This window comes from Sus scrofa, chromosome 1, assembly GCF_054392235.1.
Source record: "Sus scrofa isolate SSC_HxYL_T2T_F1_AM1 chromosome 1, Sscrofa_HxYL_maternal_Yorkshire_Landrace_v2.0, whole genome shotgun sequence".
In the NCBI taxonomy this organism is placed as follows: domain Eukaryota; kingdom Metazoa; phylum Chordata; class Mammalia; order Artiodactyla; family Suidae; genus Sus; species Sus scrofa.
This window is the reverse complement of record NC_139383.1, coordinates 101,320,023-101,342,624: the sequence shown is the minus strand read 5'-3', so window position 1 is coordinate 101,342,624 and position 22,602 is coordinate 101,320,023. Positions and strand designations below refer to the sequence as shown.

General features: G+C 36.8%; 1 protein-coding gene and 2 pseudogenes across 1 annotated transcript; 1 reads left to right on the top strand and 2 right to left on the bottom strand.

Moving 5' to 3' along the window:
* Positions 1-5,338: 5,338 nt before the first annotated feature.
* LOC146406243 (olfactory receptor 5I1-like) lies at positions 5,339-6,511 on the top strand (annotated as a pseudogene).
* A 5,817-nt stretch (positions 6,512-12,328) lies between these two features.
* On the bottom strand, positions 12,329-13,267 carry LOC100520482 (olfactory receptor-like protein OLF2; annotated as a pseudogene).
* An 8,399-nt stretch (positions 13,268-21,666) lies between these two features.
* LOC146406242 (olfactory receptor-like protein OLF2) lies at positions 21,667-22,602 on the bottom strand. The gene has a single exon (XM_085003103.1). The coding sequence runs from the start codon at positions 22,600-22,602 to the stop codon at positions 21,667-21,669; it is 936 nt and encodes a 311-aa protein (XP_084859229.1).

Sequence of the window (22,602 nt, the reverse complement as noted above, 5' to 3'; positions counted from 1 at the left end):
ACATTAAAGAAATAGAAATGAAGAATAAGTAATTAACAGATGACCAGATTGCTTCCCTAGTTCTCCTTCAGTAATCTGGAGAATAGAATTTAAAGAAGATCATGAGGATTCAACAAGCCTGCCTGTTGTGGGGGAAGGCTACAAGTCTGATCCCCTATCTCACTGGTTAATTGAGATTATTTCCCCTTTTTCCTTTATAAATTTCACAAGCAGAATTTTCAGAGTTTGGTTTAAAAACATGAGCCCACTCTCTCCAAATGCTGCCTACATTCTGACTTAAAGCCTCTTGGCATTGCTATTCAAGTGGTGAGCAGAGCCGTCTGATTTCCATAACAGAAGCAGAACCATCTTTGAAAATACAGGAGTTAGAGTTGTTCAGGACATTTTCAGCCTACAGAAAATCATAATTTATAATTATAATGTTATAACACCAAATTCAGTGTGTGTTTGTTTTTTTTATTTTTCAAATATACAAAACAAACAAATGAACAATGAAACATTCATTCCATTGCATTTTGTCCATGTCACTATCTGTAAGTTTAGTCAAATCCACCTGGACTCTGTGGCCTTTGTTTCATCCATAGTATTTATTCTGAAAGACAGTATTTGGACAGGAATCTCATTTTATTTTCAAATTAATCTTAACTTAGACATGATTACCCTAAATGGAGATTTGAGGACACTGCTACTCAGTCTCAGGAATGCTATCTCTGAATATTTTTCAAGAAATCAGAATTACATCAGACCATAGTAATTAATTTTAATTGCAAATTTGGAGGCCTCTGAGGAATAAGACAAATAATTTTCTCTAGGGTCCTGGTGATACACGGAATGAAAGCAAGTATAGAAGCCTTAGACTCTCCCCATAAGCAAAAATGCTCTCCTGGGGCTGGACAGGGCTGCCTTTTACACCTGCAAGGGTGTATGAAGGTCAGAGAAAATACAGAAAATACAGATATTCTCTATCATATGTGGACTATAAAAGACACCTTAGGTGCAGTTATTTCTTCATGAGAAAAATCATTTGGGAGAAATTTTGAGCCACTGAAAACATTAAGTATCAGGAACAGGAAGCACATAATTTCTACAGAGATTTGTAGAGGGGAACTGGCTTAGCTGACATCTACATAGCAGTGTCTTAAACAAGTGTTCTCTGGGGGTGAGGAGCAGAAGGGTCCAGAATGATTCCAAATATATATCTCAATGCTTCTGGGAAATTTAGAAGAATTGAACACTGGCTAATAGACAGGCATTTTAAAAAACGGAATAAAAGTGAATCTTCTGGAGAAATAGAATCAATAGGGTAAGTTCTAAGTATGATTTTAAAGCATGGGAAAAAGATGCTCATTCACAGGAGCAAAAAGAAAAAAAATGAGAATAAATTATACGGATAAAAATTGTATATCCCTTTTTTTTCCAGGTTTAAAGATAATATAGATTGTTTAATCTATATAATAACATCATTCGGGATAAGGGACTAAATATTTTATTTGCACATAAGTCAAAACCTTTTTCCTTAAAAAATCTAAAAGTATACCTACCATATACATGGGCATATACTTGGGCATGTATCTGGAGAAAACCATAAATTGAAAAGATAAATCAACTATACTTCAATAAAACTTTAAAAAAAAAACCCATACATAGTTAATGTGAAAAAAAAGAGTGAGAGAGAGAGAAATACAAATCAAAACTACAAGGAGATATCACCTCACACCAGTGAAAATGGCCATCATTAAAAAGTCTATAAACAATAAAAGCTAGAGAGAGTGTGGAGATCATTTGAGATCACTAATATGCAGAAACACTTGTTTCTTCTCTTATTTTTCTCAGAATAAACACAACATATATTATTTTATTTCCCAAACGTAACATATGGTAACATTGTCCCCCTGTTATAGAGTTCATTGCTGCTGGACAATCAAATTCAAGTGAGGAGAGAATTTTTCTCTCCTTGCTGTTCCTTCTCCTGTATGGAATCAGTTTTGGCCAACCTGGGCATGCCTGCACCAATTCAAGTCAGCGCTCTACGTCACACTCCCATGAACTTTTTCCTCAGACACTTGTCTTTTGCAGATTTTTGCTACTCCACAATCATTGTGCCAAAGATGTTAATATCTCAAGCATGGAAAAAAAATCCATCCCCTTTCTGGGGTTCATGGTGAAATTCTAATATTTTGCACGTGTGTAGTCACTGAGGTCTTCCTTGTTAACTCGGATGGTCTTATGACTGTTTTGTGCCCGTCCATAGCCCACTGCTGTACAAAGTCTTCATGTCCTGAAAACTCCATACAGTGCTGGTTTCTGGTTGCTTACTTTTATGGAACTGTGTGTTCTCTGACTGACTTGCATTTAGCTCTTGAGATCCCATCCTATCGATCGACGGTAGTTAGCCACCTGTTTTGGGATCTATCTGCCATCTTTATCTAAATGCCTTCTGTGACATTTCAAGTAATGAGCTCATGGTGTCTTGATTAATGAACTCAAGTCCACTTTCAATCATGGCCAGTGATTGGCAAGATCATTGCCAATGTGATCATCCTCACCTCCTGTGTGTTTATTCTCATCACCATCCTGAGGGTGTGCTTTGCTGAGGGAAGATGCAAATCCTTTTCCACCTGTGTCTCCCACATCACAGCATGGTTGTCTTTCAGGGAATAGTCATTTTCATTTACTGCCAGAAAGCTTTGATTTTAGGGTTTGCATTTTAGGGATTTTAGGTACATTGCTGTAAAACAGTCACATAAAATTTTATTTTGTATTTCTTTAAGTGGTTTTATTTTACATATAAAATCTGGTTACTTCTTCACTTGCAAATTATAGGGATGAATATGCATTTCTCATTCTCTTACCAAAAGCATCTCAATTTCCTGGCAGGGACCCAGCCTCTCCTGTTGTTTGTAGGTCCTGGTCTTTGTATCCAACAGCATTTGGTGAAGTATTTTTTCCTTTTTTTTTTTTTTTTTAGGAACACACCTGTGGCACATGGAAGTTCCCACCTTAGGGGTTGAATCGGAGCTGCCGGCCTATACCACAGCTCACGGCAATGCTGGATCCTTGACCTACCGAGCGAGGCCAGGGATCGAACCTGCATCCTCATGGTTTCTAGTCAGGTTCATTTCCACTGAGCCACAGTGGGAACTCCAACATTTGTGACGTGCTCATGGCCAGTCACCAAGAGACCCAGTGATTGGTTTCTGAGTGGACGCTAGTTAGCTATGGACTTAACTGTGGGATTTTTCTGGAATTACTGGAAGATTACTTTCTGCTGAAGTTAATCCTATGGGCAGGTAGAGGCTCAAAATTGCTCATAGCTCTCTTTTTCAAGATATATATATATATATATATTTTTTTTTTATATATAGATATATTTATATTTCTTCGTTAGGCAACATCTTCTTTCTAAATCTCAAGTCTTCAAACATGCCATGGACTTGCCAGTCTCCTTGAAACCCCTTATAGTTTTTGGTTTTGATTTTTTTTTTCCTCTACCATGTCTCATACATTATTCTTTACTTGACAAAATTCTAAGTGTCCAGTTCAATTTATCCTCTTTTGCTCTGTTTTGTATCTAGAACACTATCTGACACAAATTCATAGACTGAATGTATTTATTGAATTAAGACATTCAGATTGATTCTGGACTTAGATATGCAAATTCCATTTGCATATGATGCACATATAGCACATATTCAAATTATTGACTTCATTTGTAATTTCCTTTCTACCTGCATGGGCTTTTAAAAAAAATTTTTTTGTAGTCATTCTACCCTCATTTTGACTTTATGGATCTTCTCATTTTAAACATCTGTGTAGATGCATGTTTTTTGCTTCTTTCCAGTTTATTCCACATCCTACTACATAGAAAACTCTGTTAGATGAGATTATTTGAGATTATTTGAGCACTTTAAATCAAGTTAGATAGCAAGTATCGTAATCCAATTTGATGTATAATAATCAACCACTTAGAAAGCTGTAATATATTTTTTACTTGATACACTATTAAGATGTAGAAGAACATTTCATAATTTTGTGTTTAATCAACTCAGCAGAATTATAATTTCCTGGGTAAATGGTCCCACTGGCATTGGGTATCAGAGTATATGTGCCTGGGATTTGATGTGAGATGAGAAAGCTAATCTCAAAAGAATCAAAGCAAAATATAAAAAGGCTTGCATTACCCTAGAGAACTACCACCTTCCTATGGGAGGCACACCTTTCTTCTAAGAACACAGAAGGCCTGCTCAAATGGATTATAAAAAAAAAAAAAATTCCAGTGGGCCAATTTCTTTAGTGTCAAAGTGTCAAAATTGATTTTTCACATAAAACATGAACTGATGTTAACAGTGTGGTAAGAAGGTAAATGAAAAAGATAATCTGGTAAGTGTTCTTACCTTAATCTTAAAGGTTAAAAGTTGATGGAATTTTAAGTGCTTATCTTCCACAGCCACTGATTTTATATTTAGAAACTGATGTTTTGAGCTTAAACATGTCTGGGGTAACACAGGTTTTAAGTTCTCAAGATTTATCCAACAAAAGCAACAGCAACTACAAAAACATTTAACAGGAGGTTTCAAAAGTGCTGGATTTCAGAACTAAGATTCACTTACTTATGTAGCTTATTTAGAATCTTTTCGCTTTTAATTTTATCAGTGGATTTCAAGCACTGTTAGTAAGTTCCTTTGTTCCTCAGAGGCAAAGCCACATCTCAAGGTAAAAAAGATGGAACTTCTACTCATCAATATTAGACTTCTCCTGGAATGGCAATATTTTATTTTAACTAGGAGAGTAGAGGCTAGTTACTCTGAGTTTGCTGTATAGCAGTGTAATCAACTGCAATCACTTGGTATTGATGGAAAATGAGAGAGCTAATGAAAGTCAGAGTGGAGCCCAGATTTAAAGTTCACCTACTGCTTTGATGGTGTGTCATTTAATGTGGAAAACAATGGCTTTAAGGAATAGAAGTTAATGTTATCAATATATTAAAAAAAACTATGCATTATGCTGTACTTACTGTATATATCTAGATGTTATCAGGATGCCCGCACTGATTTAAAGTTACTATTCTAGGGAGTTCCCTTGTGGTTTAGTGGGTTAAGGATCCAGGGTCGTCACTGTAGTGGTTTGGGTCACTGCTGTGTCACAGGTTCAATCCCTGGTCAGGGAACTTCCATGTGACGTGGTTGTGGTCCAGAAAACAAATACATACATACATATGTAAAATTACTATTCTAATTATTTTAACTATTTAAAAAATTTTTTGTTAACATTGAGGTTATTATTTGCACTGCCATTTTTACTCTGCCACAACCTCAGTAGTCCAGGAGCACAGCAGAGAATGGAGATGGAGTATAGCACTGTGAAGATAAAGTTCTTTCTCATGGGATTCAGTGACCATCCAGAACTACAGGATGCGCTTATTGCTATGTTTTTGTTCATTTACTCTGTTATTGCTCATGGGGAACCTTAGGATGAAAACGTGACCAGAGGCTCACAGGAACCTAACCTTTATTTCTCCTAGGATCCAGGGTTCAATACTGGCTAACTCAGGTAAATTTACAGAACACGGCCAATGCAAATAATGGTAATTGACTGTGCCTGGCAATGAAAATGTCATTGATGAAGTGGGAACCACAAAGGCAACAGAATAGAGAGATAACTGAATGTCACGACACCCATGGTGTGGGTCTGGGTCTGTGCATGGCCTTCTAAGTCACTCTGTGTGGGAGGTCAGTGCCCCTTGCACACCCCTATGTACTTTTTTCTGTGAGTATTGTCTTTCATAGATGCATCTATTCCGTCATCGCCCCCAAGTCACTTGCTGACTTGCTTTCCAATAAGAAGACAATTTCTTACAATGGTTGTGTGGCACAGTTATATTTTTTTTTTTGCTCTTTGGTTGACACAGAATCTTTCCTATTGGCTGCCATAGCTTATGACCGGTATGTAGCCATCTGCAGCCCTCTGCTCTATTCGGTTATTATGTCCAAAAGGATTTGCTGCCAGCTTGCCATTGGAGCCTTTTTGGGAGGCACCATGAGCTTGGTTATTCACACCACTAATATCTTTTATCTGTTTTTCTGCTCCAAATAAATTAACCATTTATTTTGTGATATCTCCCCACTCTTCTCTCTGTCCTGCTCTGACATGTATATACATGATGTTGTTCTGGTGGTCTTCACTAATTTGGTGGAAGCTATCTGCCTTCTGACAGTTCTTCTCTCTTACGTCTGCATCATAGCAGCTATTCTTAAAACAGGTTCTTCCCGGGGAAGAAGAAAATGATTCTCCCACCTGTGCTTCCCATTTGACTGTGGTCACTATCTACCACAGTACCCTGATTTTCACTTATTTGCGCCCGAGTACTGGTCAGTCCCTGGATATTGACAAAGTGACCTCCGTGTTCTATACCTTGATTATACCTATGTTGAACCCCCTGATTTACAGTCTAAGGAACAAAGATGTGAAAAATGCCTTTAGGAAAATGATGAGCAGGAAATTGCTTTATTAAGCAAGGATGACACTGAGCCTGAGAACAGTTCAACACTGTTTCTCAAGTATTGGTTCTAACCAATGGAAAAGTCAGCTTGATATAGAAGTTCCTCAATTCTATAGGCCAAGAGGACTCAACCATAAAGTAGGACCAGAGCCTAACATTAGAGCCAGCCCTTCTCACATCACTTATATTATGCTTAATTCTTTATCATTTTCAAGTTGAAATTTTTATCACATTCATTGTTGGTGGAAGTGAAAATTAGTATTTTTTATAGAAGATTGTTTGCTAATATTTGTTATGGAGCATAATTCATTGAGCATTTAAAAATTAAATATGCATGGACCATTTAAACTAGTAATTCTGCTCCTAGGAATTAAACTTATAAAAGTTCATCACTTTCAAAAATATCTGTTGCATCATACTTTGGAGTAGAAAATTATTGAAAACAATCTAAATGTCCCTGAAGAGGGGACAGGTTAAATAAAAGAAATTTGAATGTTTAAATATGTATTCCACGGGTAGAAATATTATATTCCATATTTCCTATTCTTGCTCCTTTTCTCTTCTCATCCTATGAATCTTGTTATTAGCTAGTCTCAATATTACATAAGCCATTGATATATATCACGAGAAAGGAAATAAAAGCAATCCACTGAAACTCTTTGTTAATGTGATTTCTGAGTAAATACACACACATCTGAGCTGTGTAAATTGTATTCATCATAAAAAGATTTCCTCAAATATTAACACATTCATGACCTCTTTTTCTGACTTCCCTCTTCAGTTACTGATCTTAACTCATATTCTAAACATCACTAGAATCTTCTGTGTTCCTCTTAAGACTCAGAATTTACTTATCATGGAGTTATGTGTGTCTGTGTTATAATCCTGTACTAGATTTATCCATTAATAATTATTCTTTATTTGAACACTTGCCTCTTTATCGCTGTAGCTTCCCTATTGTATATACTAAGATTTTATAAAATATACAAATTTTTATTATTGATTATTTTTAATTTAGATTATATATCTGTAATAGAAATTATTTCTTCCTCTTGCAGTATTTTTGGTTCATTTCTCGAAGGGGTACTGTATACACACATGTCTATTTTAAGATATTGTCAAGTATGATGGCTTTTTACAAAGCAGTTTGTGAATATCAACTACATCGATGCCTGGCTCATAAATTTTTTTTCACAAATAGATTTAGTCTGGGAGTCCTGTCGTGGCTCAGTGGTTAACGAATCCGACTAGGAACCATGAGGTTGTAGGTTCTATCCCTGGCCGTGCTCAGTGGGTTAAGGATCCCACATTGCTGTGGATTTGGCATAGACCAGCGGCTACAGGTCCAATTCGACCTCTGGCCTGGGAACCTCCATATATCTTGGGAGCGGTCCAAACAATAGCAAAAAGACAAAAAAAATTAGATTAAGTCTGAAAAATCTTGATGGGTAAGTAACAAATATTTCTGGAAGATACCCTCTGAGAGCAAGAAATGGGAACTGAAGCAGATGAATGATCAGATGATAGTTTGGTCGGCTGCTGGGGCATGACCAGTAAAGAAGACATGGGTGGAAAGTCTAAAGCAAGTGACAGTGGTTCACATGTACCTGGACCATGTCCACAGGCGGGACGATCTGCCCTACTCTTCCGTGGACAGGTTCCATTTACACTGCTTCCTGGGTGTCCAGTTGGTGACCTTTTTACTCTCAAAAGTGTCCCTATACAAATTAGACTATGGTGTTCACTGCACAATTCTATGCATTTGCTAAAAATCATTAAATAATACACTCACCCTGGATAAATTTCATGATGTGTCAATTATACCTCAATAACTTTTTTTTTTAAGTCAAAAAAAAGCAAAAACCCTAAGGTGAGTTGAATAGAGTAAGAGAGGATGAACTAGAGAGGAAAGCCTTCTGAAAATAAAAATGGATGCCTGCTGAGACCAGCTCAGCAGGGGAGGGCTGAAGAACAGGTGCTGTGAAACTCAAGGAAAAAAGTTAACATAAAGCAAGACACAGAGATATTTATCTTAATTAAGGGTGGGAACCAGGGGACTCAAGGTCTCAGGGACCAAGAGCACCACCTCAAGAAACCACACTGCTTTAATTGTGCTCTTTAGGATTATGTCAAGTGAGGTACAGGATATAGTTATATATATATATATATATATATATATATATATATATATATATATATATATTATTTTAAAAGTTCTTTTATTATTTTAAAAGTCTCACAGCTGGTATATGGTTAATATTTTATTCTGACTTTTTGGCATTTAACAATTATCAGCATTGAGGAAGCTTGGCATTAGCTATCTATGCATAGCATTCTAGAGAATCACCATTGTGCTTCTGCAGACAGTGTGCCTATCTGCAGCAACCCGGGGTGCCTGGGTTTGCACCTCGGTTCTCCTTGCTAATGCATATCCTGCTAATGACCACTCATAAACCACTTGGGACCATGAGGCTCATCTTCCTCTTATTATTTAGAGGACATATCATGTTGTGCAAACAGCATGCCTATCTGCACAGTCCGGCTTGCCTAGACCAATGCAGTATGTCTTCATTCAGCTGACCCTATGAATAACTTATGCCTTTAGGTCTTTGTTCTTAAGCTTAAGTCATTTACCAGCCCTGTGACTGTTTTCCAAGCAGGAATACGGGGTACAATAAAGCAGGACAAGATGGAGTTTTCAGCTTAGAAAATAGAAGCAAAGAGGCTAAGAAAATATTGTAGAAACATGTCTCGCGACAGACCCCGGGTTCTAAATCCAGACTTCCATTCCACTCACTACAGTGGAAACTTATTTTACAAGAAGGGTTTTGTCCGCACAATGGGTGGTGAGATATGGTTCGGCTAATGTGGGATTTCAGTGGGGACAAATGGAATGAGAGTCTGAGAGAGATAAGAGCCACGTGCTTTGCCCTAGACAGCAGGAAATGGTGCCAGAAGTGCATTGGTTCTCACAACAGATAGTGTTCCCTTTGTCGGTGAGTGGGACCTTTCAGCTACACCCCCTGGGACAGAGCCACACAGAACATAAAGCATGGTATTTCTGGGTTGTTTAAACCCATTTCTTGGTCATGGGGGATCTGGGAATTAGATTACTAGAGTAGTTGCAGGCATCTGGCCTGGGTTGGGAGTGGTATGGCCAGCATGGTCACTGTAAGAAATCTCCACTCATTTCCAACCTGGAATGAATTCAGGGAAATGCAAGTCCTGGGGTTGCCAGGCAGAAAACTCCAAACATGAGCATGACCTGAACCTGGATGTGCAATTGGAATCTGAGAGACTGGGTGAGCTGAAACTCCATCTCATGACTCGATGTGGTGAACAATACCATCTTTTCTTTCAGCACCAGGGCCTTAGTCCCTGATGGGGAGGTAGTTGGCTAAGGTCACAGATCTGACAAGTGAATGGCAGTATACAGGTTTGAAATCAGGTCTATCTGAGTTCAAACTGTTATTTTCTTAAATTCTCTTCTGTCTTTATCATTTTCTTAAAGTGAATATAAAAGGAAAACAAAAACAAACAAGATGGGTTTCCTGACCATTTGTAAAGTCTCTTAAATTGAAATCTTGAAAGGAAAATCTAACAGAAAAAAGGGAGTATCTTTTATTGTTACATGTATATGTGACAGATGGCCAGTGAAGCCAATTTTACATAGTAGAGCGGGTTTCATTTTTATAGATATGAATATTTTGAGGGGTTTTTAATAATGTACATTGGGTTAAAAAGAGGTTTGGACAGTGATTGTGTGTTCATGATATAGGATATATTCTATGAACAACAAATAAATTGTCTATATTATAAAAGAAAGTATTGAAGACATTGTAAAACATTTTGGTCTAAAATTCTGTTTAATCTACAATGCAAGACAAATGACCTGCTGAAAATTTCATGTCTCTCATATGTTGTTTCCTTCCTATGATGCTTTGATTACAAAACAACTGACACATTTTGTACACGAAAGGAATATTCATAATTAGGGGAGAGGACCTACATAATAACCTTGCATAAGACATTACTCTCTCCTCTTGGAACCAAAAATAGATCCTCCATGTTCCTTTCTTGGCAACAACCTAAGATAAAATTAACACTTCTGAGAAGTTGAAATGGTGGTATGTTTTCACAACTGGATTAATTGTTTATTGAATACAGGGTGAATCAAATATGCAAAATTAATTTAGTTTTTAGAAGAGGTTACAGGATTCACTAACATCAACCACTAAGCACAACGCAATAGCAGTGACCAATGTTAAAATTTTGTTTACCATTTCCAATGTAAATTATATATCAATGAAGCATTTCAGTTTTTTTATTTATTTCTTTTTTTTTGTGGGTGGCACACCCACAGCATATGGAAGTTCCCAGGCTCGGGGTCAAATCAGAGCTATAGCTGCCGGCCTACACCACAGCCACAGCAATGCAGGATCCAAGCCAGGTCTGTGACCTACACCACAGTTTGTGTTAATGCCAGATTCTTACCCCACTGAGCAAGGCTAGGGATCAAACCTGCATCCTCATAGATGCTAGTCTGATTCATTACTGCTTATTCACAATGGGAATTCCATTTCTTTCAATTTTAAGTGGTGTAATGCTATGAACCCCTGGGGAGCTGGAGGATGGGGGAATATTTGCTGATATACTTGAGGCAGAAGGAAGAGGAATAGTCTAAGATTTTTGCAGCAAATAATGCCTGTCCTAGAGTCTCATTTCTGCCTAAGGCAAAAGAAAACAAATGCAGATAGATTTCACCTAAAGTGAACATGCTAGAATGAAATTAAAAGAGGATCTTGTTGGGTTTTTTGTTTGTTTGTTTGGGAAATTTACAAATGTTCAAATTTGCATTACTTTTTCAGGCTATACTCTTTCATTTATTCAATAAATATTAATTAACAGTATCCTGAAGCCAAGCATTGTGAAGAGAAAAGCAGAAATAATGGTGACTAAGACAGTAAGGTCTGTGCTTTAATGGAATATTTAGTATAGAGAGGGAAATTTCTTATTTATTTATGCAACAATTATTTACTTCTCAGTGTTGGAATATTTATAGGATGATGTAAGTACATAAAAAGATAAAAACAAATCTGATTGGACCCACTAACCCTCACTTTTGCCTGAGCAAGTTTAAACAACATATAATATAATTTCTATGTGGAATCTAAAAACAATACAAATGAAATTATTTGCAGAACATAAACACTCACCGGTTTGAAAACAAGCCTGTGGTTACCAAAGGGGACAGGTGTCAGGGAGGGATGGACTGGGGGTTTGGGTTTGGCATGTGCACACTGTGGTATGTGGAACGATTGACCAACAGGGACCTCTACCTGATATTCTGTAATAATCTGTATGAGAAAAGAATCTGAAAAGGAATGGATGTGCATGTAGCATGTATGTATAACTGAATCACATTGTTGTACAGCAGAAATGATCACAACACTGTAATTTAACTATACCTCAATAAAACTTTAAAGAAAAGTAAAACAACAAAAAAGTTTGAAGGCTTAAGGAAGATAACTTAAATTAACTTGGTGGAAATATTACTTGCCCAAAATATCTCATACTAGAGCAACTCAAGAACAGGAAAGAGAGGTATAAAAATACTATCTTTGCAAAAAAGTAAAGTGACTCCAAGATGACTTTTCCTTAGTTTGGAGAAAAGATGAAGGTCAACAATACCTACTCCCTACAATCAACTTAGGCACAAAGGTAAGTAAGAGGCAATATCCTGTACAGGTGAGACTACAGGAATCTATATCAAGGGACTTGAGCTTCAGCTCTCAGAATCTTTAAATAGATTTGGATGAAAACCCTGTATTATCCAGCACATAGTTTAGTGCTGATTGTTTTCTTTGGGGCACCATTCACTTCCTTATTCCTTAAGCTGTAGATCAGTGGGTTTAACATGGGGATGACCACTGTGTAGAAGACAGAGGCTACTTTGTCCATGTCCATGGAGTAACTGGAGCTGGGTCTGAAATACATGAACGGGAGTGTGCCATGAAACACAGCCACAGCAGTTAAGTGGGAGGCACATGCAGAGAAGGCTTTGCATCTCCCCTCGGCTGAGTTCATTCTAAGGATGGTGGTTAGGATGTAGCTATTGGAGAGGAGGACAGTGATGATGCTACAGCCCACAACACAACAACTGGAGATGAGCAACATTATCTCATTGATGGTTGTATCTGAGGAGCTGAGGGCTAGCAAGGGTGGAATGTCACAGAAAAAGTGCTTAATGATATTGGAGTTGCAGAATGACAGTCGAAATGTACAACAGGTGTGGATTGCTGAATCCACCAAACCTACAATGTAGGCAATAGCCACAAGCCGGGTACAGACTCTCCTGGACATGGCCATTGTATAAAGGAGTGGATTGCAAATGGCTACATAATGGTCATAAGCCATGGCAGCCAACATAAGACATTCCACATCTGCAAAGGTCCCAAAAAGGTACATCTAGACAGCACATAAATTGTATGGAATCCTCTTTTGCTCACATAAGAAATCAGCCAGCATCTTGGGAGAGACAGAGGAGGAGTAGAAGACATCACAGAAGGACAGATTGTTCAGGAAATAGTACATGGGTGTGTGGAGTCTGAGGTCCTTCTGGATCGGCAGGATCATCCCTAGATTGGCCACCACAGTTATGCCATAAACCAGCAGGAAGAGCACAAAGAGCCCCTGCTGCACGTCCTGTCTGCTTGAAAGTTCCAGGAACGTGAACTCAGTAAACATGGTACAGTTCTCAGCTGCCATCGCTCAGACCTGGAAATCCCTGGTTGTGAAAGAGGAAATGGAAGTGAAGGTTTAGTATAATTTTACTATCTTAACAAAATGCTGGTCATTTTTATATACCCATAATTATAGAAGAGAAAGACAGTGCTAGGTCTGCTTGATGGTAACCTGACTCTTTGGAAATATATGCAATTTGGAATGTATTTATAAAATGATTATGATGCCACTTAGCATTTCTATAGCATTGTGAAGTGTTTGCACCACACTTTCAATTCAATTAATCACTCTGTTTCTACTTCATTCTATGTCGTATTTAGGATAAATTAGGCTACTTTTATCTAATATTAAGAAGTTGATGTTCTCAGAGTCAAGGAACGAATTTTTACCATCCACCTGGCCAGATAAACTAGGTCATTTGACAAAATTATTTTTATTCTTGTTTTTCACTTGTTTTTTGTTTGTTTGTTTGTTTTTGTTTTGGGGCTGCACCCACCACATGGGGAAGCTCCCTGTGCCAGGAATGGAACCTTGCAATAGCAGTGACCCAAAATGCTGCAGTTACAAAAGTGAATCTGATTTAACCTGCTGCACCTCCAGGAAATTCCTATTTTTCTGTGTGTGTGTGTTTTTTTTTTTTTTTTTTAGAGAACTGTGATTATATCTGGTATATAGAGAAATGCATTAAGTATTAAGTGAGAGGTACAGATAATGAATAAACTCCTTTGTTATCCACTCATTCAAAGTGGTGGACAGGCAGCACTGTGATGAATTCCTAATATAACATTCCCCTTTTCCCTATGAACTCCTCAGAACATATGTAGCCTTAATAAAAAGTGATGAAGACACACAACATCCAGGACCCACTGGAGTGGAAAGAGTGGTGTTTTGAATAATAGGGTAGAAAGGTCACCACATTGGTGTGGACAGGCTGTAATATACAAGAGTTGATCATGCTGGCTTTGACATTTGCTATTTTCAGGGAAATTGTGAAGACACTTTCCTGGTTTTTCTATTCATTGTTTTAGTCTGATAATATTAAAATAATCTAACTATCTCCGCCCATCTAGTTTGAGACATTCTGCTTGAAATTAAAGATTCACTTTTTTCTACTTTACAATTTATTATAAATTGTGTATAAGATTAGCTGATTAATGGTTCTCATTTTCACTATAATGATTCATTAGTAAGGAAACGCCTGGATTCATCAAGTCTATTAAGTACAAATCACTTAGAAGTGTAAATTGGGGAGTTCCTGCTGTGGCACAGTGGGTCAAGAATTTGATTATAGCAGCTCAGGGTGCTGCAGAGGCACAAGTTCAATCCCTGGCTCAGTGCTGTAGGTTAAGGATCACGGCATTGTTGCAGCTCCTGTGTAAGTAATGGCTGTGGCTCAGATTAAGTCCCTGGCCCAGAAACTTTCATGTAGCATAAATGTGGCTATTTTTAAAAAAATAGGAAGTGTAAAAGTGTATTCTGAACCCTAACATTGCTTAGAATAATTAAATGATGTCTAGTGTAAATGTCAAATAGATGAAAAATTGACATACTGAGATTGAGATTGGAAAAGAGGATCACTTTTATTTCTTTATTAAAGAAAAAGAACTTATTGTATAACTGACAATGACATTTCATATAAGCTAACAAATATAAATTATTATGGTACTGTTATTGGTTTATAACATCTTTAATGTTTGCTGAAACATAAAACATGTTTTATTGAACTATTCTATGATGCTCCTTCACTGGTTTTGTCACAACATTTAATATCCATTTGTATGACTGACCTTTGCCTGAGAACAAACACATTGAAAGCCAAGGAGAAGTGATAAAAAGAGGTAGCGATAACAGACTATAGTGGATAAATTTGCATACATTTGGATTGAATTTGCAGATTTTGGTATTCCTAATATGTTATATCTCTTATTATGACAAAAGATAAGTATAAAATCTTAAATTTACATGTTCAGTGATATCACACATGATAAAAATAATAATTTACTTATCCACCTTGATTAAAATATAAATCAGTAAAATATTTCATATCCTTACACAAATGACAAATGTGGTTAGTCAAATTTACACAGGCTTAAGAAAGAAATATCAGGAGTTCCCATTGTGGTGCAGTGGAAATGAATCTGACTAGGAAGCATGAGGTTGAGGCCTAGATCCTTGGCCTCACTCAGTGGGTTAAGGATCCAGCGTTGCCATGAGCTGTGGTGTAGGTCGAAGATGCAGTTTGGTCCCACGTTGCTGTGGCTGTGGCTTAGGCCAGCAGCTGTAGCTCCAATTTGACCTCTAGCCTGGGAACATCTATATGCCATGAGTGTGGCCCTAAAAGAAGAAGAAAAAGAAAGAAAGGAAGAAAGAAAGAAAGAAATATCACCCTTTCCCATTAGATTACAGAGTTTATTTAAATAAATAAAACAATTTATTTATAAATTTCTCTATAACCGATTCCTCATTTTTCCAAAAGGATATAGTTTCTCTCCTTCTATTCTTGAATCTTTTCCATTTTTAGGCTTACCCAGTTGAGAAAATCTTTCTGTTCCTATCTCTTGTCCAAGAACAACAGGAAGATTGCATTTTACTTCTATTTAGTGACTTTGGGGACTTAAATCTCCAAAGCCTCTGTCTTCTTCTGTGTTATAAGAACATGATTAATTGGATTTCTGATTCTGCATTTTCTCCTGTGGGTACAACAACTTTAGCAAGGGCTGAAATTTTAATCATTCACTATTTTCACCAAGTTTATGAAAGAAATGTTAAGAAAGTTAACAGAATTTAATGCTATGCTTTCTGGCTATCATAAATTTCTGCAATACTCCAGTGAAAGCGGATGTCTAATGAAATTAGAATAGACCCTCCACTAATGATTTTCCTTTCCTTTCCTTTGCCATACAGTGTCTTCCATTTCTGAAAGACCAATAATACATATTGCTTTTTTCATTAGTCATCGTCTGGATCCTTTCCCCAAAATAAATGTCAACCACCCTCATTTCAATAATTTTTTTAACTGTGTAGGGGCAGGAAATGTTTCCCTTCTTCCCCCTAGGTTCTTTGACTGTCCTAATAGTTAAATTGACATAAGACAGAGTAAAGAAGAAAAAAATAATCTAATTTTATATTTATGGGAGTCCCATGAAAAGAATGAGATGCAAAAAATTGACCAAAGCAGACATATTTTATAACTTTCAGACAAAGAAAAAAAATAAATTTGTGAAGAACTGACAAGACAATGGGATTTGGAATTGTGGTATTAATTAGTGAAAAAGTAACACAACTGGTGAATGTATTCCTCATAGCCCTAAATTTCTTATTTCTGGTGATAAGGATGTCTCCTACCTTTCTGTATAGGGAGGGTACTTTTCACATGGGAGATTTATTTCCAGCTTTCAGTAGGATAGAGGAAGCTCAGAATGTCTTTTTCCCATAACTATTTTTTAAGTAACTTATATTCAAGGTAATCAATATCCCAAAGTGACATCATAGGAGGGTATATTCTATTCTTCTTCAACTCTGCAATGCCCACTAGACACAGTACACTCGTTAACAAATTATGTGTTTTATTCATTTATATATGCGCCTTTCTACTTGCACAGTGAGGTCTTTATAAATATAATCAATTTGCTGTTATAGAAGATATTGTTAAGGCCAAGCTCACACTAAATAATTATAATAATTTGCCATATATTAAACTGAATATGCTAATGTGTTTGCCACCCAAGAACTTCATTACCATTGTCTTCTTCCTAGGTACAGATTTGAAGGAATGAGATTTGTCTTTCCTTCCTTTACTCTGATTCCTTTCCAAATTCATTTTTGCATCAGTCACTTATACCTCCAGGGACGACAAAGCATTTCAGCATTCACTCTGTTGAGACAGGACCTAAATTTAGCTTCCTAAACATGATTGTGCTTGCAGACTATTTAGTGTGGCTTCTCTCCATTATGAGACGATGAGCTGGAATGGCTGCACTATTATTAAAAATTGGATTGCCATGTTCCTAAATGGATTCAGATTTAATTGAAGTTTGTTTTCATATATCATGGAAGAAAATGACTTAGCTGAAATTTATATGAGAAAAAAACAACATGTCTCTATGACACCCCTGCTGCTACTGTGCCTCTATCTGTAACACTATGTAGGCAACTGTCTACTTGAAACCATCTGCCTTTAGAAAATAGTTGGGTGGCCTTGAGGCATTTGTTATTATGATGATTGATTAAAATCCCCTGTTTTTTCCAAATCCTCACCAATACTTAATGTTTCTCTGTCATTTTAATTTTAGCCATTATATAAAATGTATTTTCCCTTATTGCTAATAAATCTGGATATCCACTTTTATGAAGTGTCCCTTAAAGTCAAAATACAGAATGCATGCCAGTTAAATGCATCTGGCTTGATGGTATTGAGGCTCATGCAATCTGTACTGTTTTTCCATCTGTCATCATTGTGGGACTTCAAGGCCCCTTCAAGGAGATAGCACTCAAAGCTTCTGGCCAAGCAAAGAATCAGTAATTAAGCAAGTATATTGTAAGACATCTCCTCTCCCTAAGCTATAAAAACAAACTTGAACACGGACTTAGAGTTGGCTCTCCCTGACTATCAGGGAGTCATCCCATTGTGCTAGCAGGGTCTCATACCAATAAACACTTTTTTCTTTTCACCCCACTATGAATCTGGAAAATTCTTTTCCAACCCATGTACACAGAACAAGACAATCATTAGCATCTCCATTTCAGGTCAAATAGGCCTTGGGATGCAATATAGTGCTTTGGTATGAATATGCCCCACCCATTTTTTTAATATCTCCAGAATTAAAAGTAGGTTTGTTCATTATTCATTGATGGAATAAAATCCAATAGAATGTGGTAGCTGGAATCGACAATAAATATTATTCAGTTGAAACATTTTGTAGTGGAGAAAAACGTTTCCTTTGTTCCCTTTTAGGGTCTTGGCTAGTTTAATAAAAAAAATTCATATAAGACATTAACAGAAGAGAATAAATTTAATGTCTTTTGTCTGAGAATTCTGTAAATAGATTAAATGTTTCCTGACAGTCAAGCAATTGAGATTTATGTGCTATCCTGAGCCAAGAAGGACAGTGGGATCTGGGACTTCAAAGGGAAAGAAAACAATTTATAAGAATATTAAAAAAACAAATATTTGGTAAACAAATGTTGGCCATGCCATGGAGATAAGTATATGTATATATATTTTTTCTTTTTAAAGCCTCATCTGGGACATATGGAAATTCCCAGCCTAGGGGTCAAACCAGAGCTGCAACAGAGGCATGTGCCACAGCCACAGCAACACCAGATCCAAGCCACGCCTGCAAACTACACCACAGCTTGTAGCAATGCCAGATCTATTATCCCCTGAGCAAGGCCAGGGATCAAACTTTCATCCTAATGGGGGCTTTGCGAGGTTCTTAACCCTCTGAACCACGATAGGAACTCCAAAATAAGTATTTTTGATTTAAAATATTTTATGTTCTAATAACTTTCTTTATAGTAAGACACCATATCTGAATTATTTTAGGCAGTTGAGGAAAAGGAAAATCTCTCCGCAAATCTATTGGGTGTTGACTATTTTCAGCCTGAAATAATTCAAATGCTAAAGTGGTATGTTCTGGGATGTCTTCCCTGAGGCCCATCACCCTTTTCTGATAGAATTAAAACTTTGCACCAAGGAAGAAATGTGATGTGTTGAAGGTCACACAATAGTGTGTTATGGTGTAGGGTAGATTTATACCAACTTTTGTTGTCATTATTTCTCCAGTTCATAGTGTGTCTGGAGAGAATATCAAGCTAAGTCAAATTTGTTTCCTCTTAAATAAGAGCCACATACTTATAAAAGCCATGAGAAATTGTAGCTTTTTGTTTTAATAAATAATTTTCACCAGCTTTTTGCCATTTTGTAGATAATTGCTTGTATCAACAAATAAATATCCTAATCTGTCATCATCAGATATGCTCATATTTAAGAATGTCAGTACTTGAGCAGAAACAAGAAAATATGATGATGATATTGAGTTATAATGAGTTTTTACACATAGAAATTGTTACTGTCTGTCTTAGACAACATCTGCCACCAATTGGTGGTGAATATACTATGAGAAGCATATGAATTAGAAATACAAAAAAATGGGAAATATAGTTAGGATTTAATTAGATAATGTAAGATAAAGTATTTTTTCTAGATTTCCTTGATTTCTATGGAAAATAGACAGAAATCAATTGCATGTCATTAGCCCGATCCCCTAGTCGAATCATGAATCCCATAACATCTATTAAGTAATTATCCATCCTTTGCTTTTACAACTTTAGACACAGACATCTAAGAAATATTACCAATCAGTCCCTTTTATTTTTAGACATCCTTTTATTGAGCTTGAATTCTTCATTTACTTCTCAACATTTCTCTGTTTAGTGTACATGTTAGTTATAGATTTGTTTCTAGGAGCTAAGATTCAGTTGATACCCTATTTTAAATATGTTACAGTTGCCTCATGGGAGAGCAATGTGCTAGCTAGATGATATTTTTACACTTCTGAGATTGATGCCCATCTTTGCTTGGGCTTTTAATTCATCCCCACTCTTGTCTTTGCTGCAGTTCAAGAGAGTTCCTAATTCTTATGTAAAATCTCCAAAACATCATGGGTTCATTGATGAAATGCTATAAACTAAAAGAGGCATCATCCATAGTTTTGTTTGTTAGTTTTTCCCTTCCTCTATACTTCCCTTTCCAGGTCTCAGAATCTCAGAAAGACTTTTACCCAGGAGAACAGAAAAGTATCATTGTCTTACAGAGTTGGATTTTACTGGCAATCTGAAATATTTTTGCTCAAAGGTATTTTACAATGGCACCTAGATAGCCTTAAATACTGAATGACTTTTTTTTTTTCCATCTTTTTGCCATTTTTTTGCGCCGCTCTTGTGGCATACGGAGGTTCCCAGGCTAGCAGTCCAATCGGAGCTATAGCCACCAGCCTACATCAGAGCCACAGCAACACAACGCAGGACCTACACCACAGCTCACAGCAACACCGGATCCTCAACCCACTGAGCAAGGCCAGGGATCAAACCCGCAACCTCATGGTTCCTAGTCGGATTCATTAACCACTGTGCCACAACGGGAACTTCAAATACTGAATGACTTTTATCTTGCTTTATTGTTGCAAACACTTAATATTGCCCCTGATTCTTGTATGTTCCTTTGAATATATGTCTTTGTTCCTGTTTTACTGAACAAGCCCCTTTCAGTGATTTGATCATGTGAAACTGTCAAATATTTTGCACACTTCCAGAAAATATCTCTTTGGTAATTATTTTCCAAATAGTCTACTTGTATGTCTTTAGCTTTCCATTATGTCTAACATTCACAATCACTTTATGTACTTATATGCAAGATACAAAACATGTATTTAGGGCACATACTAGAACTCAATAATTTTTTTTCATTTGACTTATATGAATAAATATTCAATAAAATTAACCATTTTGTGTATATTTCTCTCTTCGTTTACCCATATTTATGTTGGTGTCTGGAAGAGAGATAAAATATACAATCTTTAAACTTGGGGTCTATAACCCTGCATAGGAGCTTAATGATTTAGAAAACAGAGTCATAGTTTCAAGAATGTTCTGAGGCACAGTGGGGAATGGATGTGTGAACCAAGCTTAGAGAGTGTTAAAGGGAAGGAAAGCCTCCTGGAGGAAGTGACCAAGTTGTGGGTGTAGAACTCTAACCTACCATACTGGTTTATTTTAAATGACACTATCCTAAACACCTCTGGGCTTCTCTAATTACTCATCCATCTGCGCAGAATGCTTTCTCTGCTGACTCGCATTGATCAGTTAATTCCTGCTTATCTTTTCCCTACCAGATTAACTGTCTCCATTTTCAGGAAGCACTTGTCAACTTCCTTCCTTATATTTGAACAATGAATTTTGGGCTTATAGTATATGGCCTTTTTTATACAATGTCATAATTAAAGTTTATAGGAAATAATTTTAATAATTATTTAATTGACATTCATCACTTCCCTTAAAAGACAAGATTAATTAGTATAAAAACTGCTGGATTCACCATGAAATAAAGAGCATATAGAACTGCAACGGTAAGTTAGAAAATACTCTATGACTTTCAGAAAATTTAATTAATGCACATATGAAGACCAAAAAACAAAAATTTGGCAAACGAAGAGGCTGAAACTTTTCCACAAATGAGGAGTACCAAATAGAAATTTAAGACATAAAAAGAAGCCTGTGTTATTTAGGAAATCACACATATTGGAATGGATATTACATAATATCTATTCCATAATACCTATTGGATCACACAACATTAGGGAAAACAATTTCAATTTTCATAAATTATTGTGTAAGATTGGGAAAAAAACAGATATATGCTATTTTCAAAAGAACCTCCTTTTATTTTTAAATTTCTTCAGAGCCTCTTTCACATCCTTGTTCCTTAAGCTATAAATCAGAGGGTTTAACATGGGAATCACAAGGGTGTAAAACAATGAGCTCATTTTGTCTTGATCTAGAGAGTATGAAGAACTCGGCCTGAAATACATGAAGAGCATAGTTCCCTGGAACATTGCCACAGCAGTGAGGTGGGAAGTACAGGTGGAAAAAGCTTTGAACCGTGCCTCTGCTGAGTTGATATTTATCACTGCTAGGATGATATAACAATAAGACACAAAAAGACCTGAAAGGGTGGTCAGTTCAATAAAGCCAAAAACGGTAAATATCACTAACTCATTGATCTGTGTATCTGAGCAAGACAGCAAAAGGAGAGGTGGAACATCACAGAAGAAATGGTTAATCTCATTTGACCCACAGAAGCATAAGCGGAATGTTAATGTTGTGTGTATCAAAGCGTCTGCCATCCCCACCACGTAAGCCCCAGCTGTGAGCATGGAGCACACTCTGCTAGACATGCTGACCATGTAGAGCAAGGGGTTGCTGATGGCCTTGTACCGATCATAGGCCATAACTGCCAGCAGTAGACACTCAGCATCTACAAAGATACAGAAGACCAAGAATTGCAGAGCACAGCCGTAGAAGGGGATTGCCTTGTACTTGGCAAGTAGGTCCACCAGCATCTTGGGCCCAACTGCTGTGGAATAGCAGAGGTCACAGAAGGAGAGGTGACTGAGGAAAAAGTACATGGGTGTGTGCAGCTGGGGATCCATTCGAATTAAAGTGATCATTCCAAGGTTTGCAACAAGAATAATGAGATAAACAACTAGAAACATGGTAAACAGAGTCACTTTGATTACAGGGTGATTACTAATTCCCAAGAGAAGGAATTCATTCAAGACAGAGCAGTTTTCTCCATCCAT

Excerpts from the sequence above, each read along its gene's own strand:
- LOC146406242 (XM_085003103.1), bottom strand. The coding sequence starts at position 22,602 with ATGGATGGAGAAAACTGCTCTGTCTTGAATGAATTCCTTCTCTTGGGA.